At 44.5% G+C, this 26,810-nt stretch overlaps 1 protein-coding gene and 2 long non-coding RNA genes across 4 annotated transcripts; all 3 read left to right on the top strand.

The window, feature by feature from the left end:
• The first annotated feature begins 32 nt into the window (after positions 1-32).
• Positions 33-22,603, top strand: atg5 (ATG5 autophagy related 5 homolog (S. cerevisiae)). Of its 2 annotated transcripts, none has more exons than XM_060064338.1 (8): positions 33-137; positions 592-765; positions 1,335-1,462; positions 2,145-2,223; positions 2,345-2,507; positions 3,299-3,393; positions 11,284-11,401; positions 21,397-22,603. In XM_060064338.1, the coding sequence occupies exons 2-8, from the start codon at positions 658-660 to the stop codon at positions 21,531-21,533; spliced, it is 828 nt and encodes a 275-aa protein (XP_059920321.1). In that variant the 5' UTR covers positions 33-137; positions 592-657; the 3' UTR covers positions 21,534-22,603. The 2 variants fall into 2 exon arrangements, with proteins under 2 accessions (XP_059920321.1, XP_059920322.1); XM_060064339.1 differs by lacking the exon at positions 21,397-22,603 and adding an exon at positions 12,721-15,210.
• On the top strand, positions 17,887-18,681 carry LOC132467193 (uncharacterized). Its single transcript, XR_009527966.1, has 2 exons — positions 17,887-18,292; positions 18,399-18,681. It is a non-coding gene; the product is annotated as an uncharacterized LOC132467193 (long non-coding RNA).
• Positions 19,606-20,682, top strand: LOC132467191 (uncharacterized). Its single transcript, XR_009527964.1, has 2 exons — positions 19,606-20,440; positions 20,473-20,682. It is a non-coding gene; the product is annotated as an uncharacterized LOC132467191 (long non-coding RNA).
• Positions 22,604-26,810: the final 4,207 nt, after the last annotated feature.

Below are 26,810 nucleotides of genomic sequence, written 5' to 3'. Positions count from 1 at the left end.
ACCTTGAAGCTACATTACCAAAAGTGAGCAATTGATGTCGCTGTTGTCAGTGGAAAAATAAAGTCTTTCCATTGACAGACGAATGACAACACTGCCACGGCCCTTCCTACTAAACCAATTGATAAAGCTCAAGAAAAGTAAGATTTTAATCCATGTATATTCCTCGGTTACATGTCGGTATTTTTCTATCCTCGGTCAACATTGCCCCCATACAGGCAATCAGTTTTCTTCCTTTTAAATAGACCTAGATTACCATTGTGACTGGCTAGCTAATAGCCCAAGCTAGGTTCGATTTTGCACTGATGCTGCGTATTTTGCGCACCAGGATGTGGCGAATACTGTTGAACAGGTGTTAAACCGTTTAGTGGTGTTAATTATATCAAACTATTTTAATGTTTTTTTAAAAAAAAAGAAGAATGGAAATGTTATGACGTGTTTGCGTTTGGTAGATTGACGCAGAAGGTATGAAGATCCAGATGGAGCATAACTTATTCCTTGTTATTGTAATATTAGTCATCTACAATTGCTATTGTACAGCGGAAAGTTTAAATAATAATGCTGTTCTATTTGCTCTGTTGATGATACGTGTAGACTCTAGAGATCTTCAGGACGGCATCCCAAGGTAGTTCTGTATGAGACACTTAGAGAAACAACAGCATGGCAGATGACAAGGACGTGCTAAGAGACGTGTGGTTCGGCCGCATTCCTACTTGCTTCGCACTCTACCAGGATGAGGTCACGGAGAAGGAGGCCGAGCCTTTCTATGTACGTTCCTTCCCTGGCAACACATACTATTTAACGGGCCCTCACCTTGGTCTGTCCAGATATTTGGATTTTACCCTATTGGCTACAGCAGACTGTTTCATGCTTCTATTTCTCACTAAATTTAGCTGACCAAGAGTTCAGCTTAAAGCATGATCCCCTCATGCTTTTAGCTGAGCACCTCCACTAAGTCTAGTTTTTTCTTGGGGGGGTGTTGGGGCCATTTTTTAATATTACATTTGTCAAGTCGGATGGTGGATCAGGGCTCATCTACATAAAACATTACAGCAAGAGCTTTAAGCTAAAGCTTGTCACCAAGTTTACTATCTATACTTACTGCTATTTTGGATCTAAACCTTGAAGATTTGTGAACTACTTTTTGTTTTCACTTAGTCTAAATTGTTTTATATCTCATGTAATCAAGAGCTTTAAGCATTTCTGACCATAAAGCACTGAATGAAGCATTTAAGGAACATAATGTAAACATATGTTGTATTGATTCCTTTGTGTCACCATCCTGTTGGACTAATGCAGCTCCTCCTGTTTTCCACCCTGTATGCTCTGTCCTCCAGCTGCTTCTGCCCAGGGTTAGCTACCTGACCCTAGTCACAGACAAGGTGAAGAAGCACTTCTTGAAGGCGGTGAAGCCAGAGGACGTGGAGGAGATGTGGTTTGAGTATGAGGGAACGCCGCTCAAATGGTGAGCTAAACTAATTTACACTAAATGACATATGGATTGATCATTATATAATGGCTACATGGGCAGGATTCACTGTTCACTGGTGTTCAACTCCCAGGTGAAAGGTACTACTATCCCCAATGTACTAATTCTGCCTGTAGACATCCTTGAAAAATGCTTTTGTCCCCTACCTTCTAATTAATGACCTGTAAGTGTATTAATGTTAAGTCAAGCTCATGTGTAGATTTAGGAGTTTACCACAAGGTGTCATCAGAACATAATAGTATAATGAAGAGCCCCCTAGCAAATTTCATATGTATTTATTCACCATTGGTAAGAAGGTAACGCACTAGTCAGTTAGAGTTTTAGATTTTTTTAGATGAGTCGAGTTCTTATGAATAATGGCAAGCCTCTAAAATAATAGAGAAAGTCCCTGTTTGATGTTATGGAACGTCTTAGATCGGTCTACACAGGGTGAAAGAAACTTCCCCACCTGGTGTTTAGCAGGAGATGTAATCTTGAATGAAGCTGAATGTTAGAAGTATTGTTCACATTCTAATATGTGCCTCTAGTATCATTGTTTCCTACCACAGCTGCTAGGGATATGCAGACATTGACATTGACAGCCTAAATACATCACCCAATGGTATCAACCTGCATGCTCTCATTCCCTAATTTCCTGTTTGGTACTTCCTGGTTGCAGGCACTATCCAATCGGAGTTCTGTTTGACCTCCATGCCCTCAACACTGCGCTGCCCTGGAGCATCACTGTGCACTTCAAGGTAAAGACGATTGAAATTACATTTTCTTATGCATGTGAAAATGTAGCTATCCAAGCAATAGTTCTCTACACAGTCACATGTGTGTGTATTCTTACTGTGTGTGTGTGTGTGTGTGTGTCAGAACTTTCCAGAGCGCGACCTGCTCCACTGCCTGTCAAACTCGGTGATAGAGGCACACTTTATGTCCTGCATCAAAGAGGCAGACGCACTGAAACACAAGAGCCAAGTCATCAACGATATGCAGAAGAAAGACCACAAACAGCTGTGGATGGGCCTGCAGAATGGTGACACACACACACACACACACACACACACACACACACACACACACACACACACACACACACACACACACACACACACACACACACACAATACATAAATAATCTGGCACAAAGAAATGTTAATAAACCTCCCGAGCTATGAGACACAAACACACATGCAATCTTGCATTTCATATGACTACACGCACATCCACATGTATATAAGTCCCACATTTTCACCTACGCACACAGTTCTTCCATATGTTCTTACCACATACACACATACACAAAAGCCCCCACAGGAATATGCTTTGAAGCCTCTGTGTTTTTCCCCTCCCAAACACCCACATGCGTTTTGTCGGTTGGTGGAACCTCCTCACTCTGGACTAAATGAGCGCTTTGTTAAATCAGAGCTCCTGATCCCTGCTCAGTTAGTTTGCCACGAACACAACCAGACAATCGGAGAGAGAGAGAGAGAGAGAGATTATGACAGTATGATTGAATGAATGAGTGTCAGTGAATGTACACACCTTGAGTATGTGTTTAACCAGGTCAGTCCCGTGATGAATCTGCAGAGGTGTAAATCTGTCTCTTGTTAAGCCTTGACCAAGGGCTGGTCCCGGGGCCTTTAACCCCTCATATCAGCCAGTTGTTTTTCTCTCTCTCTCTCTCTCTCTCTCTCTCTCTCTCTCGCTCTCTCTTTCTCTCTTTCGCTCTCTCTCTCTTGGTCACTCAATCTCTTTCTTCCCTCTTATTCCACAAAATAATATTAAAGCCCTGACACCAATACATTGTTTGGGGGTTTCTTTCAGACAAGTTTGATCAGTTCTGGGCCATGAACCGGAAGTTGATGGAGTATCCCACAGAAGAGGGGGGCTTCAGGTACATCCCCTTCAGGATATACCAGGTCAGTCACACACACACACACACACACACACACACACACACACACACACACACACACACACACACACACACACACACACACACCCCTCAACGCTTAATGATTGTTTATAAGAAGTACAAGTATGAAGCCTTTTTTTTTCGTCAAGAGTAGTTGATTCTTTACTGTTGGAAAGGTCTAAAATAGTATGAACTGCAAATTCAATTGCAACATGGAGCTACGGATCAGTGATCTTCACTATATACGAACACACAATGGCTAACCAGGCGAAACCTGTGGTTTAGACGAGTCTCTGGGGAGCTGTCATCTGCCTGTTTTTCTCCATGAGGTCACACCCTTTTGTAAAGTCACAGGTTAATTATGGACTTCTGTTTTGCAGAACATATTTGCACTGGTTTGTGCTTCATTGAGTTTTTGATCCTTTCTGCAAAAATGCTACATTGTTATTGAGTGATTGATGGCAACGGATTTCAAGCACAACAGAAGTGGGCTCTGTTCAGTACACTGGTGATAAAGCATATAGAAGAACAGAAACTATGTTTGGAGATACCCAGTGATAAATTAGTTTACTAAACCAGTAGGAAATTGCTTATGGATTTGTTAGTATTGACGTGTCCTGTCAGAATGCCCACTAGATGGCGCTAGGTGACTTTGTTTGTGTATCCTACTTTACAAGCGCACCCAAGCCAGTGAATTGGCCTTAAACTTGTTATCTCTTTTACCAACTCCAACATGAGCTGTTTGTAAGGTATTTTGGAAGTCTTTGGAAATAATTCAACAATTAAATCTCATAATATTAAATAAAGAATACTTATAATATTCGATAATGAAAATAGTACTACTATATTATATTGTTATCAGTATCATATTTACTGTAGTATAGTTGTCCTTATAGACTCAGTTGCGTTTTTTTTTTCCTTTACAGTCGGGATCTATGAGCGTGTTTACATGAATGACACAAGGTTACCAATCATAGCTGTAGTAACATCTCATTGCGTAATACCATCAATTCAGGGGCCATGTGAATGCCGTTGGGAAGTTCAGTATCATTTGCCTGAGCTGGAAGTGGCATTAAAAGAAACCGGATTAGGACCACTCCCGTCCAAGCCTGATTAATTAACCTAGCACACGTGAATGAGTTTTCACCAAATTCTGTGCATGAGTGAGCCGAGTGGAGACGAAGGTAGAGTGCTTTGTAGTCATGACCTCGTGTAACAACGGAGTGCTCTTCAACCACTGCGTGCCTCAGTTCTAATAAACAAAGACCGTGGGTGGTGTCCTACGAAGCCTGTGTGTGTGTTTGCGTGTGTGCGTGCATGTTTGCCTTGTGTGTGAAAACAAAAAAAAGTGCAGTCTGTTGGATCCCATCCACGGGCCAAGCCTTAGGGAAAGTTGCGGAGATTCCCAGAGGAGGTGACTAAGGGTATTCATCCTATTGCATTTATGATCCCCACCCACCCACCTACCTCCGCCTGCTCTGATGTAGTCAAACCAGTCAAGCTCTACGTGAGTCTATTCACTGCCACGCCACTCATGTCGTGTGTCGGCAGCAGACTATAGGTGCCTGGGGATTCCCCTCCCCCAGCCCTCTCTGACGCCTCATCCACACACCCACTCCATGTCTTCTGCATGCATCTCCTGCGCTTCTGATGCGGCTGAACTTCCCAAACGCTCCGGTGAATAAGCGGCTGGTCAAGGCCTGGAAACCATGAGGGTGATGTGAGCCAGACAGCGATGGCGGAGGGAGGCCAGCTGGGCAGCAGAGAGAGTTTGGGTTGACGCTGGGAAACGGCTGAGGGGAATAACGAGGACGTGTTCCGGTCACGAAAACAAATATTTATGTCCTGCTATTTATTCACATCCGAACACTCCTGAAGTGAACCTGAAAAAGGTGCAGACAGGATTCCACTTTAACATTCCATGTTCTGGGAAGTGTGTGTGGGCTTTCCTGTATATATGTGTATATGTCTATATTTTTATTGATATATATCTATATATATTTTATATTTTTTGCCATCCGTACATAAATTTTTCAACGCCAATCTCTTTTAAAAATACTGAGCTTTTATTTTGTAGGACCCTTTCGTCTTGAACTCTAGTTTCTAGCGGGCTGTGTGTGTGTCTGAGTGAGTCTGGGTTAGCCTTTGTCTCAAGGACAAAACAACACACCTTTGAACGTTGAAATAAGAAAAATATTATAAAGATGGAAAACATTGGAGAATAAACGTCCTGTGGAGGTGTAGGTCATTCTAGACCTTTGTAGAAGCACCGCTCTCCTGTTGAACTGTTGTTGGCTCAGTCTCCTAGCCCCCCTGCCCCCTCCCTATTTCCCGCCTCCAGGACCAGATTGAGGTCTTTAGCCTAAATAACATGTGCTGTATTTGATGCTGGCAGAATTAATGACAACGCTCGCTCTAAATAACAGAGAGCTCACTTCCGTCTGGCGTGCACTCCTCACAGGGAAGACACCTCAGCAGCGTGTCTGTCTGTGTGTGTGTGTGTGTGTGTGTGTGGGAGAGGGGGATTGCGGGAAAGAGGAGCATGTGCGTGCAGGCATGTTTTTCCGTTTTGTTTTCTGCCTGCTGATGTGTGTTTGTGTTCGCTCTTGTCTTCGTGTGCTTCGACTGTCGACAGGCAGCGCGCTGCGCTCGAGGCCGTGTGTGTGTGTGTGTGTGTGTGTGTGTGTGTGTGTGTGTGTGTGTGTGTGTGTGTGTGTGTGTGTGTGTGTGTGTGTGTGTGTGTGTGTGTGTGTGTGTGTGTGTGTGTGTGTGTGTTGCACCTTTTCCCGCCAGACCTGCCGACAGACTGCCTTTGTCGTCGGCTGTTGATTGGCATGCGCTCGCCTCTTCCTGCTGCGGGAATGACCGCACTCTGATTCAAAGAGCCCTGGGGGGGGGGGTTGGCGGAGTGAATGTCTCGCCGCGTGGAAAGTGAAAATTACTATGCTTGTTGTTTAAAGACCGTTTGCATTGTTGCTCCACAGGTATGTCTTCCTTTCCGACTCACCCCCCCCCCCCCCCCCCCCCAAAAACACACACACACACACACACACACCCACACCCACACCCACACACACACACACACACACACACACACACAACCCACTCAACCATGACTAAGGACTCACTCCCAATGAACCCCTGATGCCAAGCGGCCCCTCGCTATAGCGTTTCTGGTAGTAAGTCACCTCAGAAGGTTTCAGGCGTTCCTGGGAGAAGGCAGCCTTTATTACCCGGCCGTCGTCTTGTAATGGGAAAGGGAGACATGAGGGAGTGTGTGCGAAGAGACGGCGAGGGCCACTGTTATGTGGGCGACTACACAGACAATTACCAGACATTTAGGGAGGGGAAATTATGGTTTGTCTTGGTGCCTTAGGCTTCAGGTGAGAGGCTTGGCATGCAAGAGAGAAGGAGGATGTAAGATGCAAATATTTCTTTGAACTAAGGCTGAATTGTGAGTTGTGACGGCGCCTCCTGCTGCTCTCAAAGTAGTCTCAAACAGAAACAGGTTGACCATGTTCAAGTTCAAAAGGCATTACACTTTCTCCCGGTGCCCCTCTGTTCCATGAGGTTACATTCAGAAGAGCAGGTTTTTTTACACAATTGACTGAATGCATATTTAAGAAGGCGTGGTCACGTGGTTTCTATGTTAATGTTGATCTTATCTCGAGATCTCATTTCTCAATTATTTTACTTGTCGTTAATGTCAATGACTGGTTCTGTCAAAATGATTGACGTGTACACAAAACAAGGGCTGAAAATGACGATACTTCAAGTACTTTGTTAACATCCTGGTCTTTGTGTTGCATTGTGATGGTAAACCTGGTTTGTGACCAGGTACATCTTACATTTTAAATGTGTTTAAAAAATATCCCAAGTGTATCGAAAACTTAACAAAAGGTTTAGAAATAAGTTTGCTTACTGTTTCTGTTTTGGAATTCGCATTATTTGTATCATGTTGTCACATACGTAACAGTAATGTCCAGGGTATGAAGCGCAGTTCACACTGAATTAACTTTGACGCATTTAAAATGTATTATTTAGAATATCACTAGCCTGCTTTGGAACTTCTTAGAGGATTAACCTCAACATCCTGAGCAATCGGTTCCAGGTAACCTGTCAGACCAGGAGAAAGACGTGCACAATTGAATTATTTGCTCTGCGAGACAACCCGGCAGGGCTGGACTGGGACCAAAAAATGGCCCTGGCATTTTTGGCCATGGCAGCACACTATGATTATTTATACGACATGCGGAGACACACAACATACCAGAGGATATATCCGCATATTGTGCTGTTTCAACAATTAAAATAAAGCGCAGTAGCCTACATGGAAGAGAGTAACCATGTTAAAAAATTGATACGCTCTTTCACTATACTTGCAGAGACTTTTGCAGCTAGGTCAAATCCCCTCTGAAATTACTAATGCTTATAATATGTACAGTTCGAACCGTCTCATAATCAGCAAAAAATGCAAGAACACAGAACAACAGGAAGAATACAAAAATTTATTATTTTATAAAGGCCTACACTAACTAAAACACAACAAATTATAACACAGTAAGTTTCTTCTCCATTTTTCTGTCAGTTAGTGACGTGACTGATTGACTGATTGACAGCCGAGGCCCAAGGGGCGGGACCTCGGCCCTCTGCTGTGTGTGTGATAGGGCCAGAGCCAGCCCAGAACCAATCATAATGAGTTATGGCCTGGGCCAAAGTTTTATTGAACTTTCAGGTTAAGTTGACAGCCCGCACGACGGAGAGGGAAGGAACGGACATCGGCCCTCGGCTGTGTGACATGGCTGGGCCGGGCCGGGTCCATTTAAAAAAAAAAAAAAAAAAAAAAAAAAAAAAGTAAACCTCGTCGGACCAAAAAGGCCTGCCAGCCCAACGGGCATTGCCCAGTACGCCCGATGGCCAGTCCAGCCCTGCAACCCGGTCATGAGATAAATAATGCACGACTCCCAAGTCTGTGTCCCGTACGACAGGCGTGCGTTTCAAACTCGGGGAATCTACCGGCTTTGAGTATTATAAGATTGGAATTTGATTTGACCCATGGCAGGTGTGAGAGGTCAGAGGAACCCTCTCTGCACCTCCATGCCGCCCATGGAAACTCATTTTGACTGACATTCGGCGACCAAAACGCCATTGTTTTACCATCAATTAGGCGAATTGAATCCCAACCCCGGCAATTAGGCGCCGGCTTGAGTTCCGCTGGTCTTTTCACTCAACAAGAGCGACTTGTCTCTTCTCACCTCTCCGAGCGACACCTCATCCGGCCGGCCCCTCCCCTGCCCGCTGCCACGCGTCTCCGTGCCAGCTAAGGTGTCTTGCTATCTGAAAAGAAAGTGTCTTCATACAAAACAGTATCGCGCTCCTCTTCCCCTGGGGCTCGATGGCACCGCTCTCCTTTGTTTGGCCGCCCGGATCAATTATTCACGGCCGGCCGCTTTTAAAAATGCAACGAAGTAGCTGTCACTTAGCGCGCACTCTCTCCGCTCCACCTCTCGCACAAATTGCCGTGTTTCCTGGAGGTGAGTCACTCTTTCTGCGTCACCCGAGCCGCCGGCCCGACGCCTTTCAGCCGCCACCGCCACCTCCAGGGCCTTGTGTTCTGCGGGGCCGGCTCAGCGGTGTGTAGTTACCGCTCCGTTATCCGATCTGCTTCATCGCCGGTTTCCTTTTCACCGCCCCAGGATCGGGGCCCTATTGTGTGTCGGGACTCTCTCGTTTGACACCTCCGATGCCGGCCTGGGTTGGGTGTCCTGCGTGAGCCCTGCATCATCATCATCATCATCATCATCATCATCATCATCCCCCCAATTAGGATCATCATCAACTCCTGCCACGTAGTGCAGAGGAGGCTTTTCCAGAAAAGACCCGCCACCCAGAACCTCCAGTCCTCTTTTGAGGCTAGGTTTACATCAGTGCCGTGGTTACGGCCCAAATGAAATGGAAAAACAAAACTGAGAGAAAGGTGTGTATGGTGGCAAATGGAGGTCGGTTCCCCTGCTGGTCCGGTCAGGAAGACGGCAGCTCAGGCACTAAGAGGGTTGGGATGCTTACTTTACTGTGTCATAGAGGGGGCGGGATCTATTTGAAAGGTTAAGTGTGTGGTTCTCTACTGGGAATGTTTGATTTAATCAAGGTGGGAGCACAGCAAAAATATGGGGCTCCAATCTCTGAAGCTCAGCCGCACATTTGCACCTGAGGTTCAGGCAAGGAGGAAACATCCTGTCGCATAGAACCAGGGCTTTGTCACCTAGTAACAATGGCTGGTTTAATATTTAACTTCAGTCTGAGGTGATGACTAGGTTTTCGTCTTGGAGCCTTTTTCGAAGAACAAAGGCTTTGTCCCGGAATTGGTTGGCAGAGAAGCGTTTACTGGGAGAGTGCCAAAAGGTTGGGTAGAACACTTGGCCATTTAGGTATCCAAGCAATGATCCTGTCAACTTCAGACCTATATATCCATTTGTCTGACGGTCTTACCTATCCGTCCTATTATTCATCCGTCCATCTGCCCTTCCTTCTTTCTATCCATCCTCCTACTTTGTCAATCCTTCTGTCCCTTTTAATGCCTACATCCACCCAACCCGGTCCATCCATCACAAGGATACCTTATGATATTTTTGAAAACATGATGGCGGGAACCCTTTTCAAACCTCTGCATTCTAGATGTGTTGTAATGAGGCATCATGAACGGGACCTCTCACTGATAATACAGTGGTCGGTGTAGTACAGCTATGGGTCATAAATACTGAGCCGCATCATGTGTCTGCCTCCTGGAGTTCCACTGGTCCTGCCTGTTCTTAAGCTCGTCAGGTACATGGCATGCTGTGGCCGGAGTGTCGGGAAAGGTTTTTTGGTTTTGTTGTCATTCCCAGCAGTGGGATGTTATGCTAAGTATTTTCCTGAGTGCCCTCAGGGGCCAGACAGATGCGCGTAAAATGTAACCAGAGAGAGAGTAGAGGTGACGTAAAATGTCGAAGTTAACATCAGCGTTAGAAGTTAGCATGAGCTTAGCGTTAGCTAACAGAGAAAATCCCCCACAGGCCTTGTTTGAGTGCCAAATGGTTCTACTTACTTAGTCACAAAGTTACTTTTTTTTTTTGGTGTGTGTACACTAATCCACTTGGGACTATATTGAAAAGAGCCTGTCATTCTTCCACTTACCCAGCCAGCAATAAACACATTTTATTTTGATTTATGTCGTAATAACATGTCAGTCTCACTCAGAACACATGTTGGAACGCGGGCCGATCGCTAAATCTTAATCTGCCTGACATCTCTTCCTCTCAGCCACGCTGACTTTCAACCTATCACCTCCTGCTAACACTCCTCGTGCAGGAGATCTGAATGGTCCCACGCTCATTCATAATAACCTGTGTACTTGTGTATTATTTTGTACAAAATGTAAGCATATTTCATAAATGAGCAGGTCATATTTATTATTATTATTGTCTTATGTAATGGCCATTAACAATGTCTCGCTCCAGATAATGTTGCTTCTAATGATGTTTTCCATCTGTACTTACCGTTATGACTCCGTTTCAACTTGTGTTGTTTTAATTTAGACATTGATTCAAGGCTTTTCTTAACATTGCACCTGTGTTTTTCGGGCACCAGGACATAATGGTGTCTATACTGTATGTACAGTCCACTGGCTGTAAACCCTGACTGTACATGTTAACATAAAGCCCTGACAATGTAACATGTAATAAATACTGTTATTCTTTTATTTAGTTTAAATACATAACCCATGCAGTGTTCGGTTATTAAGTGCTGCGTGTCTATGTCGAGGTTCATTGTCTAGGTACATGCGTATGAACTCGGAGTGTGTCTTTTGTGTGTATTTAATTTGCTGCGCTCTGTTTCCTCTCTGGTCTGATTTCAGACGATGAGTGACAGGCCGTTCATTCAAAAACTGTTTCGGCCCGCCTCGCCTGAGGGCCACACACACACACTGGGGGACCTGCTGAAGGAGATGTATCCTGCAGCCATCGCACACGACGGTACGTTCACATGCACACGCACACTGAGAGACCTGCTGAAACAGATGTATCCTGCAGCCATCGCCTACCACGGTACATACAGATGCTGCTAAAATAGCTTTACAGTATTTAGAGAATAACATACACACACTCTGGATGAAAGAGTGTGACAAGTGCACAGCCAGACAGACAGTCTTCGGAAGACCCCCTCACTTATAAAAAAAAACCCTCTCCCGGAGCTCTGCCACCGGACTGCCGCCGATGCTTCGCCAGCTCCGGCGGGGGGAGCTCGGTGGCAGTCCAGCAGCTCAGCTCTGGGAGTACAATCCCTTTCGCCTCCATGTCGCGGTTCAATATGGACTTCAGAGAGACGAGGCCAAAGTTCCTTTCCCCCAATTCTTCTGAACCATGGCCGAGATAAACCCCACTACGAGTCTTTATTTGTTGTGTAAGTACCAGGGACGTCAGACGCAGTCTTTATGATTCATAATATCATCTGAGGCGCACATAGCTTTTGGCCGTGATATTAGATATAATATTTTATAAATACCTATATATTATATAGGGATATAGCGGTAGGAGAGTTTTTTTTCCCTAAAAGCTAATTACAGCAAACCGCTTCAAAAACATGTTTTCTGGAACTCGTATACTCTTTACTTTTTGGGAAAACATCATAATATGTCTCCTTTAACATTTGTTCCGTCTGTTCAGCAGTGATATACTATTAAATTGGCCTTTTGATATCTTGCTCTCTATCTCTATCCATGGTCCGTTGATAAACACTATGATTGCATACATGCCATGCGCATGCCATTTTGGTCTCTTGTTTGTGTATTTGACACACATACCCCACCGTAACAGCAGAACTGTCTCTTTGTATCTTTTCACACCTCTATTGTACCCGTCTTCCTCAGAGAAGCATGCAAAACATGTCTGGAAGGAATTTCCGTTTCTTATAATAGCCAAAGAGTGAGAGCAACTATCAGCGAGAATGTAACATGCAGTATTATCAAGTAATAGCTGACTAACTAAAGGCTCGTAGTTGAAACACGTTTTCGGAGGACACATCTATCCCAAATACAACTTACAATCATTAATTATGAAACATGTTACTACACAGCACAGCTTGTTCGCAATATACCAAATTGAGCCAAGAACGTATTTCCATTTTCCAGAACCCAAAAATTCCCCTGAATGTTCACATCCTCTACAACAACAACCATCGTCACGCCCGTAGAGAACCCTAGACGTGACTAAGACAATGACCTTGGATGTTTCCTTGAGACACACAGGTTGGTGCTAGAAAGGATTCTGAATCATGAAGAGCTTATCTATTACAGGAAGCGGGAGTTTCTAAAGATTCAACAACCCATGTTTGAGCAGACGGGAGCGGGCCACCAGAGTTCCACTCTCACAGATACAGTGTGACGCTCAGGCTTGGAGGTGGGTGGGGTAATAGTGGTAGTCAACCGAAGGAAGAGGAGAGGGATGAAAGTAAAAGAGAAGAGACGGAGAGATAAAGAGGGAGGAAAGAGACTGTAGGATGCGTCAGTGTTTTGGTGTGTTTGGAACATGTGCCTTGGAGATTCAGGTGGAGGTAACCAGGATGAGAAGAGAAAGATAAGAACAGATGAGATGAAAGGGGAAAGGAGGCCTTTAAAGGTGAGCAGTGAGACACGGCAGTGTCTTTGGAGTCTGAACACAAAGGAATAGTAAACATTCATCTGTATAGATAGAGAGCGAGAGAGAAGAGATCATGCAGACAACTTCAGAAGCCATGGTGAGTGGGGACAAAGAGACAAAGGTATTTTTATGACGCAAATCACATCTTAGACAGAAGTTAGAATGGTATTTTTATGACGCAAATCACATCTTAGTCTCTGATACACTTATAACCAATTTGTGTGTATTTAATTTGCTTTACTCCGTTACCTCTCTGGTCAGATTTCAGACAATGAGGGACAGGCGGTTCATTCAAACACTGTCTCGCCGCTCGCTCACTTCTAGCAGTACACACACACACACACACACACACACACACACACACACACACACACACACACACACACACACACACACACACACACACACACACACACACTCCCCCTGTGTTACCTCCTTGGGACACACACAGACACACGGGCCTGCAACAATACTACCTTTCTACAATGCACCCACATAGAGAATACAATGGCTCTCGTATACCAAGAAAGTTAGCCCACAACATATTCAAACTGTCCTCTAACAGACCACCCGTAACCGTGCATACAAGCAGGGATGACACAGTTGGGTCACAGTATTCCCAGGTAGACAATACGTAAAACCAGAACAACAAGTCCTCTCACAGATGCCCATGTGTCACGCTGCATACAGGGAACAGGAGGGAGAGCGGGAAGGAAGAGAGGAGAGGGGGAGGTGGGAGGGTGAGGTTCGGATCAGAGCCAGGGAGGGGGCAGATGGGGGAGAGAGAGAGAGAGAGAGGGCGGAGTGAACCCGCAGTCAAAACAGGCCTGTGTCTGGGGAAGCGGAGGGAGGAAGCCGGTGGAGGGACAATAGGTTGTTAGGACAGAGAGCCCGCACAGGACCCACCGGCATGGAGGAGTCAACAATCAGTGTTATTAAGAACGCCTCCTCCTCCTCTTTCACTTATCTGTCTGGCTACCTACCTGCCTGTCTGGCTACCTGTCTGATTAGCATTCTGACAAGATGTGTACTTACATGGCTATGAGGTGAGCTATGTCGATCTGTGGCTATAAATATATCATGGTATGGTGCTCTACATAGCTTTGAATGACTATTTGTTTAAACATTTGTCTCTCTGTCTGCATGGTTTCCTGTCTGATTATCATTCTGACAAGATGTGTGGGTGGGCTATCAATGGGACTACATTGCTATATAAATAAATTAATAAAATAAATGCATATATATATATATGAATAAATAAATAAACTGCTTGGCACTATTCACAGGTTTGTACGGCTACCTGTCTGATAAATAACACGCCGCTAGAGTCAGCCAGCTACCAGTTGACTGCTAGTTCTGTCCAGACTCTAATTAACTGTCTGTTTCCGTTCTTCTGTCTGCATGTTTGCTATGTAATCATCAAGCAGCTATCTCCCGTATATCTGTCCCCTTATCTTCCTTTATATGTGCCCACCTTTGTCCAGCTGGTTTTTAAAGTTAAATGCTAATGTTAATACTGCTCCATGTTACTCCTTATACATTTGGCTTGACTTGTTTCACTTTACCAGACTCCTTCTATGTTATCCCTCTGCATGTTTAATTCAGCATTGCGTTGATGGTTTTATTTCTACCTATCGCAAATCAAATCAAACTCTATATTTATATAGCACCTTACAGCACTCACTCTTTCCATTTCTCTCCGGTGTATTCTCTTTTGCATCTCTTCCCTCTGTTTTCTTCCCTCTTTGTCTTTCATGTCTTTGAGGATGAACCCCCTTTCCCCTGCCCTCCTCCTTCTCTTGTTCCTCCTCCTGCTCCTCCTCACTAGAGGAGTCTGCCGGCTGCGCTTGGCTGATCACAGGGAAAGTTGTGCTCCTTTTGTGTCCCGGCCCCTTGTTTGGTTTCCGTCTCTCCCTCGTCTCGTAGATGAGGGGGCCCGATACCCCGGGATTATGCCGGTGTGTTTGGATTAGACAGACCCGGGGCGTGTGTTTCAGAGGGGTGCTTGTATCTGCGTGCGTGTGTGATCTGATTTATATTTTTTTTCTGTGAGGGTGGTAGGGAGGGTCACACAAAGCCGAAGATCTACGGCTCTGTTTCTCCTCTGTGATCTTCCAAACATCAAATAAAGTTTTATTTGAATAGACCCCTTTACTCCTCTGTTATGTCTGGGGGGGGGGGGGGGGGGGTTGCCACCCACCAGCCAGCACCACCCCGAGACATGCTTTAGATTTCTACCTGTCCAGCAGAACAAGCAGACGCTACTAAATACACAAAAGGCACCACTCCGCCCTGTCGGTTGTCAGTCTGTCTGCCGAGCATAGCATGCTGTTGTTTGCGTTCCTTTTTCTACTTTTCTATTTGAATTGATGAGTTACAGGACCAAAGATAGGATGCTTCAAGGCTGTACCAGACAGACAAGTACCAGTGCGTCAGAACGTATCTATCGGAAAACAGGCATTCTTTGCTACGATCGCTTCATTAAAACATGGCTGGCTTAAATGATGTGAATCCTCAATGTAGGGGATTTCCCACTGTTGGTCCAACTCTTCAGATGAATTGCTGTGTCTAGATGTTCAACCCACTGCAAGAGGAAAATATACAACCGCTAGCGGTCTGCAACATGTTCTTCTAATTAGCGGTCAGACGGGCGGTCAGTAGCATGCAGATGTTTGACGTATTCCGGACCAGGTGCTTTCGGGAATTTGATCTTGGAATCTCTGGGCGTCGGGAAGCAGATGAGGTTAATAAAAAAATCCTTGCATGATTCAAATTTAATTTTTAAGCATTTCTCAAGAATAAGGTGCCACAAGAAGACATGCAGCTACAGGAACGTTTAGAAGATAAAAGAACCGCCTACGTTTTTTTGGATTCAGGAAGGAAGAAACAAAATCCACGTCATTCGTTTAATTCAATTATTATCAGAACATCCTCGGAGCGTTCCCCTAAATGTCTGACATCGATTCCAGCGGTGTAACGACGCCCAACCGTCCTTCGTTGCCCCCTCTAAAATAGACTTCTGTGGTACAAGCCACTCTTGTTCCCAGTAACCCCGGTTGAGCAACGATGGCCTATACAGCTTTTGCTCATCACGGGGGCGGATCACTTCAGAGAAGGCGGGGGAGGCGTAGCTTTCAGTGTCTTTCGTGATATTATATAGTCAATGGTAAGATACACGGAATCATCACTCTGTTATCATTTATAGAATAGTGACCCATTTTCATTTTGATTCAAAACGGATGGGTCTTATAATGGTATTATTAAAAATCGGATCAAACTATTTACATTGATCAGTCTCTTACAGAACACAGCTACAATTCCTGACAACTGACTTGAATGCATGAGTTGACCTAACCCTGAGAGCGGAAAACTGCTGCTTATACAACGGGGGGCCTAAATCCAGCGATCTGATTGGTTCCTAACTGTTGTATAATGAGCGTATACATAACTGCTATGACGCCCGATCATTTTGTGAAAGTATCACTCCGCGCCTTGAAGTGGAAACCGTTACAACCGTTCTCTCGGAGGGACGCTAAAGTGTGTTGCATAGCGACCGTCGTGCATTTTGAAGGCAGCCAGTGGGGACTACTTTTTGGTAGTCTTTAATAAAACGGCTACTTTGACTTTCTTGGTTTCTTTTTAAATGTAGTGTGTCTATGACTTTCGTTTCGCCATAACAGTAACCGTTGTATAAAAGCAATAGATCACTTCAGTCAGTGGCATGTGCGCATTATACCACTGTGAACAGTGGTATAATGAGCACATACCACAGCCTGGCGTGATCTATTGCTTAATTATATACTGGAAAATTTTCTCTGGTTTCTATAAAGTTTTTTTTGTTATAGCCATCTAATAGAAAGCATGTAGCCACCACATGGCTACCTGTGTAGCAGTACTTATCTCTGGAAGCTAAGCAGGGCTGGTCTTGGTCCATTTTTGGATTGGAGACCAGGTGGTGCTGGAAGAGGTGTTCAACGATCAGTAGGGGGTAATCATCCCTCTGGTCCACTTTGTATCCCAAGCGCACCCTTTTTCAGATGAGACATTGAACTGAGGTCCTGACTTCCTGTGGGGACTAAAGATCCCCTAATACTCACCGCAAGTGTAGGGGCGCTACCATGGTTCCCAAATTCAAACCATGGCTCTTGCACCAACATCCTCCCCCGGTCTCTCATTGGATGGTTTCATCATTCCTGACCTCACCACTGTGATACCCAGTGTGTGGTGAGTGTTCTGGGGCAGAAGCAACACACACACACACACACACACACACACACACACACACACACACACACACACACACACACACACACACACACACACACACACACACACACACACACACACACACACACACACACACACACACACACACACACACACACGAAACGTGCTATAGAAATGCAAATTATTATTATTATAATGGTAATAATTGTAGAATAACAATATAGCCAGAGAGAGCAATAAATATGCTTTTGATCCACAAATGAATACAATTAAATGAGTAGGAACCCTGAACCTCAAGCGATGTTTCAGTTCTCTTCAGTCAGCTAAGCCAGTCGTTTAGCCAGTCACTGACTGACTGACTGACTGACTGTCCGCCAGCCAGCCAAGCAAGTCATTCATTCATGAGACCATCCATTCATCCAGTCCCCTCAGTCCCCTCAGTTTGTCACTCCAGGCAGCTCGTCAGTCAGTTGGTCCGGCCGCCTGCCAGCGGACTGAACCGGGGTGTGCATGATGCTCAGGCCTCTCTCTGCTGACCTGGGTGCATGCGTTGGCTCAGGCTGGGGATGCCGTGCGGCATTGCGGTGCTGGTAAATAGGGGTTGGCTTCACTGAAGCACCACAGCCGCTTGTGTTGGCTGCCTGCCACGCACCACTGCTGAACCACAGGGATTGTGTGGCCCCGGTACTGTGCACACGCTGTATTTATAGCCTCACCCGTCCAAACCGATTGGACGATGATTTGTCAGCGGATGTGTGCGGCTCTAAGACGTTTGGGTTAGTGTCGGTGTCCTAGTGATTGTTCTTTTGTTATAAGGCATTTATATGAAGAGGCAGAGATTGTGTGAGATCCTTGACTTCGAGATGTAGCAAAATCTGTTTTAATAACACAAAGGTTTCTAAATGTAATAGGCCTACAGTACGAGGCAGTGACACATTGTGTTGTACACATGTAGTCTTAATGCACTTTAAAAAGTGTGTGTGTGTGTGTGTGTGTGTGTGTGTGTGTGTGTGTGTGTGTGTGTGTGTGTGTGTGTGTGTGTGTGTGTGTGTGTGTGTGTGTGTGTGTGTGTGTGTGTGTGTGTGTGTGTGTGTGTGTGTGTGTGAAGAAACATGATAATTTGGAAACTTTGTCATGAAAACTACCCATATTGCTACAATTGTTACGCTTACTTGTAATACAATCTCTAAATCGCTCACTACTTTTTCTTGTACCTAAAATCTAGAGGTTCCGGGCGTTGTCAATTAACTTCCCCTGTCTCATAGTGAGAGAGAGGTGTGTGTGTGTGTGTGTGTGTGTGTGTGTGTGTGTGTGTGTGTGTGTGTGTGTGTGTGTGTGTGTGTGTGTGTGTGTGTGTGTGTGTGTGTGTGTGTGTGTGTGTGTGTGTGTGTGTGTGTGTGTGTGTGTGTGTGACCACTAAGTAAGAGTGTGTTTGAGAAAGTGAGGCGTCTACTCTGTAGTGGGTTTTACATCTTCAACACCTTTAGACAACCAGAAAGATATGAATGTTATTTTTGTTATGAATCAAAAATTGTATGTGTGTGTGTGTGTATATATATATATATGTGTATATATATATGTATGTATATATGTATATATATATATATATATATATATATATATATATATATATATATATATATATATATATATATATATATATATGTATATATATATATATGTATATGTATATATATATATACATATATATATATATATATAATTAGTGCTGTCAAGTGATTAAAATATTTAATCGCGATTAATCGCGTTAATGTCATAGTTAACTCAGGATTAATCGTGGTTAATCGCAAATCTTTATCCCTTGATCTCTTTGTCCCATTAATTGTTCTCATTTTAATGCTCTTATCAACATGGAGAAGTGCATCGGCTTGCCTTGTGCAAATGTTTTTTTATTGATAACAACATTGGCATATACTGATCGAAACAGGACGATAAAAAAAAAAAGCCTATAGTGCAATTAAACGATGAACATACTGCCTTGAACATAGCAGTCAGGCTACTGCTTCTTTGTTTTGAGCCAAAATAAATAAATAATAATAATTAAATAATAAATTGCGTTAATCGCGCGATAAAAAAAGTTCAAATTGGTTTGCGTCAACGCCATTAATATCGCGTTTAACTGACAGCACTAATATATATATATATATATATGTGTGTGTGTGTGTGTGTGTGTATATATATACGTGTATATATATATATATACATACATATATGTATATATACATACATATATGTATATATATATATATATATATATATATTTAGATATGTATATATCTCTCTGTTTACATTTTTATTTGTTTTTTTATGTGTGTATGTATGTATACATATATATATATAGATGATATCTGTCATGTTTTTGTTTTGTAATGACTTCAAATGTTAATTTTAAATTATTCTTTATATTTTTCTATGCAGTCATGAATGAAGCAGCTTATAAACATATGCTGGTTTGTATAGCTCAATGCTAGCCTACCAAAATACTATAGTGAAATAGTATAATATTTTCTAGCTTTCAAAGTTATTTTTAAGTCAACAGGATATTTTAATAGATGAATGATAACAAATAAAATCATTTCACAATACGCTTTCAGCTGAAGGCCATCATGAGGATTGATCTGCTTGACTTTAAGCAGCCATGCTTATGATGCTAGCATATCGATGCCCTTGTACACAAGCTGACACCTGCTCACTGCACTCTGCGAACCTCAGCTACATGAGGGTGGAGCTCGGCGTGCCGTCTATCCAAAAACGGCAGTTATCAGTATGGTTCAACCGTCCTCCTGAAATTACGTGGAGCGGAATGTCATGTACCCAGCGGTTACACCAACATATGCATAATCTGTGTATGTGTGCGGGTGTGAGATTGAACGTTTTTGTAGGTTTGAATTTGTGAGAGACAGAGTAGGAGTGTAAGCAGTGTCATGTTATAATAGTAAGTTATTGGTAGCTTCATTTTTAAATAAATAATTAATTTGGGACATTTGTCATTTGAAAAGTAATTTAAAGTATCTATATTTGTATATCTGTGGTTAGATTCGACTTTTTAATATTTTCTTTAATGTATATATTAATGATAGAATGAGAGATTTTTTGGTGTTGTGTGTGTGTGTGTGTGTGTGCGTGTGCGTGTGCGTGTGTGTGCGCGCGCGTTGGAGGAGGAACGGATGAGTTGCTGTAACGGCCTTCATGAACCAGAGAAGAGCTGCATGAACTGAAATGTTTAGATGCCATAGAAATACGTCATACACAGTCCAACCCATTGGCACACACCTAGTAAATAGCTGCACTCAATAACAAGCATTTCATAAAGGCGAACATAAATGAAGAATCTCTCTCTTGATCTCTCTCACACCCACCCACCCACCCACCCACCCACACACCCACCCACACACCCACCCACACACAAAAACACACCCACACAAAATCACCCACATAAGGTGTGAAACTACGTACTGTAAAATTGAAAGTTGAAACATTTAAGTGGACCAAACCTTATAAAGAAGATGAAAACAGCCAACTGTCAGCTCACTTCCCCCTACAACTAACCCTAATAAATGCACTCATGCATACACATAAATACACATCTTTGCACAGTCATCCTCCATTAGATTTGTATAAGTATGACATAGGGAAATCAAAACTAAAACCTGGAGTCTATTTTCAGATCATTTGGGGTCAAAGGGACTTTTGTGAGATTGGTTCAATAGCGAGCGAAAGTCCATGGCGATTGACAATGATTATAATCCGAAGCCGGTCAGTGGTAGAAAAAACACTTTAAGAGGACGTACATTCACATTCTCAAAAATTGTTAGTCGTTAATACTTTATAGGCCCAAAATGGTCGGATAATAGGCTCAATGTATAAAGATCCCAAAGTTTTCCTTTAAGCATTTGTCGCTCTATGTCAGCCCCTAACCATCTCTACCTAAGCACCAGCTTTCACTGTTCTTATTGCACTTTTTTTAAATTGGATTACGCCCGCCACGCCTAACCTGCTCCTCCATTCGACTCCCTCCTCCTCTCCTCCCCTTTCCGCTCCTCTTCCTCCTCTCCCCCTCCTCCTCCTCCTGTCTGCCCCTCCAGGTGATGCCAAGAAGTACCAGGTTCTGATCCAGGGCATAGAGCCTCTTCTGGAGACCCCTCTGCAGTGGCTCAGCGAGCACCTCAGCCACCCAGACAACTTCCTCCACGTCTGCATACTCCCCGTGCCCACCGACTGAGGACACGCACCTTCCCCCTCCCCCCCCCGCCCTCACTCACCTCCCCCCCTCCCCGCCGTACGGGCCGCCGTGGGAGAGAGAACAATTAACACCTGCGAAACGGGACGTGCCCACGGAACACCTGGCGTAAAGAGCCTCTTAACGAGAAGGGATTAATGAACGACTTAACGATGCAGCGTGAGGACATCGGAGCGCTGTGAGCACGCAGAGCTCCTCTCCCTGCTGCTTGGCTCTCCTCTTCCTCTCTCCTGCTCCTCCTCCTCCTCCTCCTCTCTGCCCTCCCCGGAGCCTGAGCAGGACCGGGAGCCGCTGGGAGAGGTGATCAACCAAACCAACGGCCCTAAAGATTCCCTGGAGAGAACCACTGGGCGTTTCTCTCTTCTTCTTCTTCTCCTCCTCCACCAGCGTCTCCTCCTCCACCCCCCCCCCCAACCCGGTCTGATATCTGTCACCAGCCTATGGAAGGGAGGGGGGTGGTGGTTGCGTCAATGGTGGTGGTGGTGGTGGGGTTGTCCATTGTCTATGCTGAAGCTGCCTTATTTAACTCATCCTCCCCATCGGCCACTCACTCTGGAGTTTACATGCTGTTCTGCAAGCAGACGGCACCTAACCCTTAACACCCCCAGTGAGACCCGGTGAGGCTGGTCTGGTAACCAGGGGTAACCAGTCAACATCTGGTTCAGCTTGATGCAGTGGGCTGGGTTAATGAGTAAACAGGCCGATTAAGGGGTCTGCAGTCTGGCAGTCAGAGACTGAGGGCCATAAAAGGCAGAGAACACGTGGTTTCAATGTCAGGGGTTGATTATTTGTTTTCCTCCATCCACCCCGGTCCGGTTTATATTTTTACCAAATGTTTTTTGTGTGTTTTTAATGGGAGGACTGGAATTGCCCATCAGCGGCCCGCAGTTAGCATCTGGTTTGCCTTTTTTGTTTTGACAAAACACAAGCAGGGCGGCCTGAGCAGCGGCACTAGGGGGTGAGGCAGCAGCAGCACAGCCAGCATGGGGCGAGGAGGAGCGCACCCACGCGCCAAGCACTTTCTACGGGATGGACTCGTGCGGCGTGTGTGTTGTTGTTGGCCTCCAGCGGGGAGGGGAGGGGGGGGGGGGGGGGGGGGGGTTGTGTTTCCTGGTGGTGGTGGGCGTGACTTACCGAAGGGCCCGGTGGGGTCGCACAGTCTTGGAACCCTTTTCTTACTCACAAACAAACAAACAAAGCCTGAATCCAGAGGAAAAGAAAAACGGAAGGTCATGTTGTGATCCTGCACTGTTGTGGCACAATAATGTTTTTTATTTGAAAAACTAATCATTTCAAGTCATTGTTATTATGATCAATGTGTGGAATATACAAACAATAACGATTAAAATATGCAGCTGTTGTAGATCGTTGTTCTGTGATGTTTGTCAGTATATGCCAATGAACATCGGTCACTTTACAGTGTGGTCATTCAACACCAGCGACCGGGCGGCGGCTTTAACACAGAGCCTGGTGGAGCAAGGCAGTAGAGCAGGGTTTAAGGAGTTTAAGTTTAGCCACAGCTTGTGCGACAGGGTTTTCTGTTGGCCATCCACTTCGTCAGTCAGCCAAAAAGTCAGTTGGTCAGACAATTTTCAAATTTATTTGTAACTTAGAGCTTTCAATGTAAGTTATGTTTGCTTGTATAAGGTTGTCTACTATAAAGATTAACCGCCTGTGACCTCGACGGTCCGATTTGAATTCTGAAAACAACGTCAGGGATGCCTTCATTCATTCAACTTCCGATAAACAACCTTATTTAATTCTCTCTCTCTCTCTCTCTCTCTTTCTCCCTTACCCCCCCCGGTTAATTATGTTTCTGTTCCACTGCCTGCTAATGAGACCACTAAACAGACAGGCCTGAGGCATGTGAATGTCTGTCTCTGTCTGTCTGTGGTTAACAGTCGGCCAGGGGTATAGACAGAGCTACCTCCTGGGGGTCGTCAGACACTCATCCTGTGTCACCAAGCCAGCTCCATTAATTATATGTGCATATGTGTGCATGAGCGTGATGTCATCATGCTTTCTCACCAGCGCCGCTGCCAAAGCATGAGGAGATGAAGGTTTATGGCGATGAGTCAGGACTCCCTATGGGGTCTTAGGTGTGTGTGTGTGTGTGTGTATTATACAGTACTCGACATGGTGATGAAAACTGTCCGGCACTGTGGTTGTCTGGCTCCATATGCAAATAGAAAGAGAGATAATGAGAGACAGCAGTCTGTGTCAAAAGGCTGTGAGATCCTACTCCGCCTGGAACGAGACCATGGAAAACTGTTTTATGCATCGGCTAAATAAATTCACCCCGGACACTTTCACTGTTCCTACATCTGTTCCTATTCTCCACTATATCCCCATGAAAGTATGACTGGTCACCTGTCTTAACCGCTCTAAAATCGACCAAACCCAAAACCAATGGGTTTGTGCCTAATGTTTACCCGTGTCTAGTTCATGGTGGTAATTTAAAGAGCATAAGCGTGTTGTGCCAGACTAAATAGTTATTGAGCCCTCAACCTCAGTCCAAACAAGCCCAAGCCCCAAAGTATGGAAGCAGGACTCCAAAGCATTTGTGTTTACCGAACTTTGTTGAGAAACCTCTTCAACCAGCGTGTTACACATCTTTAATGACTCACTGTTAGGAAACTGCTATTTCTGCTGTTCTTGAGTGAATTTGCTCACTCACCTCAAAGAACAAAATGGTAATATTACACACGTCCAGCTAATTTGATTCTTAACCAACTCCCTCCTCCTCTCCGTGATGCCGGTATTTCTTTAAGTATCTTCCTGTGAGAGTGGAACCGGTGCTCACGTTTCTCCACGTGATAAAACCACTCTACCACTTAGATGACTGTGGAAACTTTCATTTGAACCCAAATGTTTGATGTGAGGAGTGTGGTGTCCATTCTTTACTGGTGTGTGTGTGTGTGTGTGTGTGTGTGTGTGTGTGTGTGTGTGTGTGTGTGTGTGTGTGTGTGTGTGTGTGTGTGTGTGTGTGTGTGTGTGTGTGTGTGTGTGTGTGTAGGTGTGGGTGGGTTTGGGTGTGTGTGTGTGCTTTTCTTTACTAAGTTCTTCACGGGAGTTTGAACACAGCCTGCACTGTGAGCCAAAACAGAAACTTGATGACCTTTACTTTCATTGCAGATTCTTTAATTGACTGCATTTTCTATTCAATTTGAAAGAATTACAGATGTCTCTCATGTTGTTTTCTCTTTGCTTATAATGTCACTTTAACATTATTATTCAAAGCTCATGGCTTAATTAAAATCCCCATCAATTATATATGTTGTTATCTTTTATTTAAGATTTTCAAAATATTTAAATGCATACAGTACATATATTTTTGGCTTTTGGATTTTACTGTAAGCATTTGCTGACCGTCAACTGCTAAGAGATCCATGTCAGCTATTGTAGCAAACATGATTCAAATGATAGTTAAATCTGATACAACGCAGAGGCTAATTATAACAAGGCCTTTATTCAAAGCCCGGTTGCAGAACAAAGTGTCTTCCTCTTGTTAATGCTCATGATAATTGATGTCGCTGCATCGTTGACTGGTGTCTGGCGTCTTCATGTCCTACATGCAATCAGACAGTGAGGAACAAAGTCCGCTAAACAGAAAACCGAGAGGATGGTGACATAAAATCCAAGCAGTTAGTTCGTGCCTCCATACCAATTGTAACTCACCAGCCTGCTGGCCAGATAAAATACCTAGAGTTTAATGGCCAACTGATTGACACCAGATTCTGGAAGATCGCTCTCTCTCCCTCGCTCTGTCCGACACGCACGCACACGTACACACACACATGCACATGTATGCATGCACATACACACGCAAACAAACACACTTTTATCGTTAGTGACCTGACCGCAAACAATGCCCTCAAACTAATGTTGGTCCCCTACTGTCCTGGATTCCCCGAATCTGTACTTAGTCCCATACACACACACACACACACACACACACACACACACACACACACACACACACACACACACACACACACACACACACACGCACGCAGGCACACACACACACGCACGCACGCACACACACACACACGCGCACTTTCTTACTCATTCACTGAAACATCCATGCACTAATTTGCCCCCCAAACAAAGTCGAAACACACACTCACATACACATACTAGGGTAATGTCTCGCACACACCCGCACACACAAGGAGCAGTGCGTAATGCACCCCAGGCCACCAGGGTTGGAGGCTGCTAGCAGACAGCAAGGCAGAGATCAAGCACATTAACAGACGAGAGTAATTAGTTGCCATGGGAAGGTTCTTCTCTATAGACTGACACACACACACACACACACACACACACACACGCACGCACGCACGCACGCACGCACACACACACACACACACACACACACACACACACACACACACACACACACACACACACACACACACACACACACACACACACACACACACACACACACACACACACACACACACACACACACACATTACAGACAGTAATACACACCCGTTGGCAATGATGCCCTGTTGAGTTTATAACTCACCCACTGCAGGGGTCCTAGGAGTAGGCTCCTTAACCTGGTACAGGTACAACCAGATGTGGGTGACGCACTCTAAATATGTGGGCACATATTTGTATTGAAGTATAAAATGTACTTTGTATTTTGTTTCAGGTAGTCCTAATCTGCTTTTTAGACCTAAAAAACGCAGATTGCTCAAGGTCCTTTTCCGATTTGTACAATGTTGTAATTTGCAATTCCTTCCTGGCTGTCATGTCAGGCTTCCCACCATCGGCTCCAGTGTGTCATTTGCTTACATAACCAAGCATTACTTTGGCTCTCAACATCAGGAAGCCCTCTGTAAATTGTACATTTATCAATTGAATAAATGAACCAAATATTTTATAACGTTATGTATAAAAGGCTTAAGTATTAATGTCAAAGCTTCCCATGTCACATGGGTGATATAATTTAACGGCTACGGGTTTAGAGAGCTGTTAACTCAGCTGGTATAACTAGCCTAACGCTATGCAACGCTAACTTGAGCTTAGCCAGTCGTGCAATAGAACACTCCATGGCCGATGGTTGGTGCTGATTTTCGATCTTGTATCCCTCACATATCCAACACATTTTTGTATGAATGAACCTAGTAATTAACACAGATGATTTGCTGCCCGCCTGGTCCCGGAGCTCATGTCGTAACCTAGGTGCATCGGCTATATCTGGGCCCTCCACTGCCAGAACAGACCCAATCGGCCAGTTAAACG

This window comes from Gadus macrocephalus, chromosome 11 (assembly GCF_031168955.1).
Source record: "Gadus macrocephalus chromosome 11, ASM3116895v1".
Classification (NCBI taxonomy): Eukaryota; Metazoa; Chordata; class Actinopteri; order Gadiformes; family Gadidae; genus Gadus; species Gadus macrocephalus.
The sequence above is the reverse complement of the archived record's forward strand: the minus strand, read 5'-3'. Positions and strand labels throughout refer to the sequence as shown.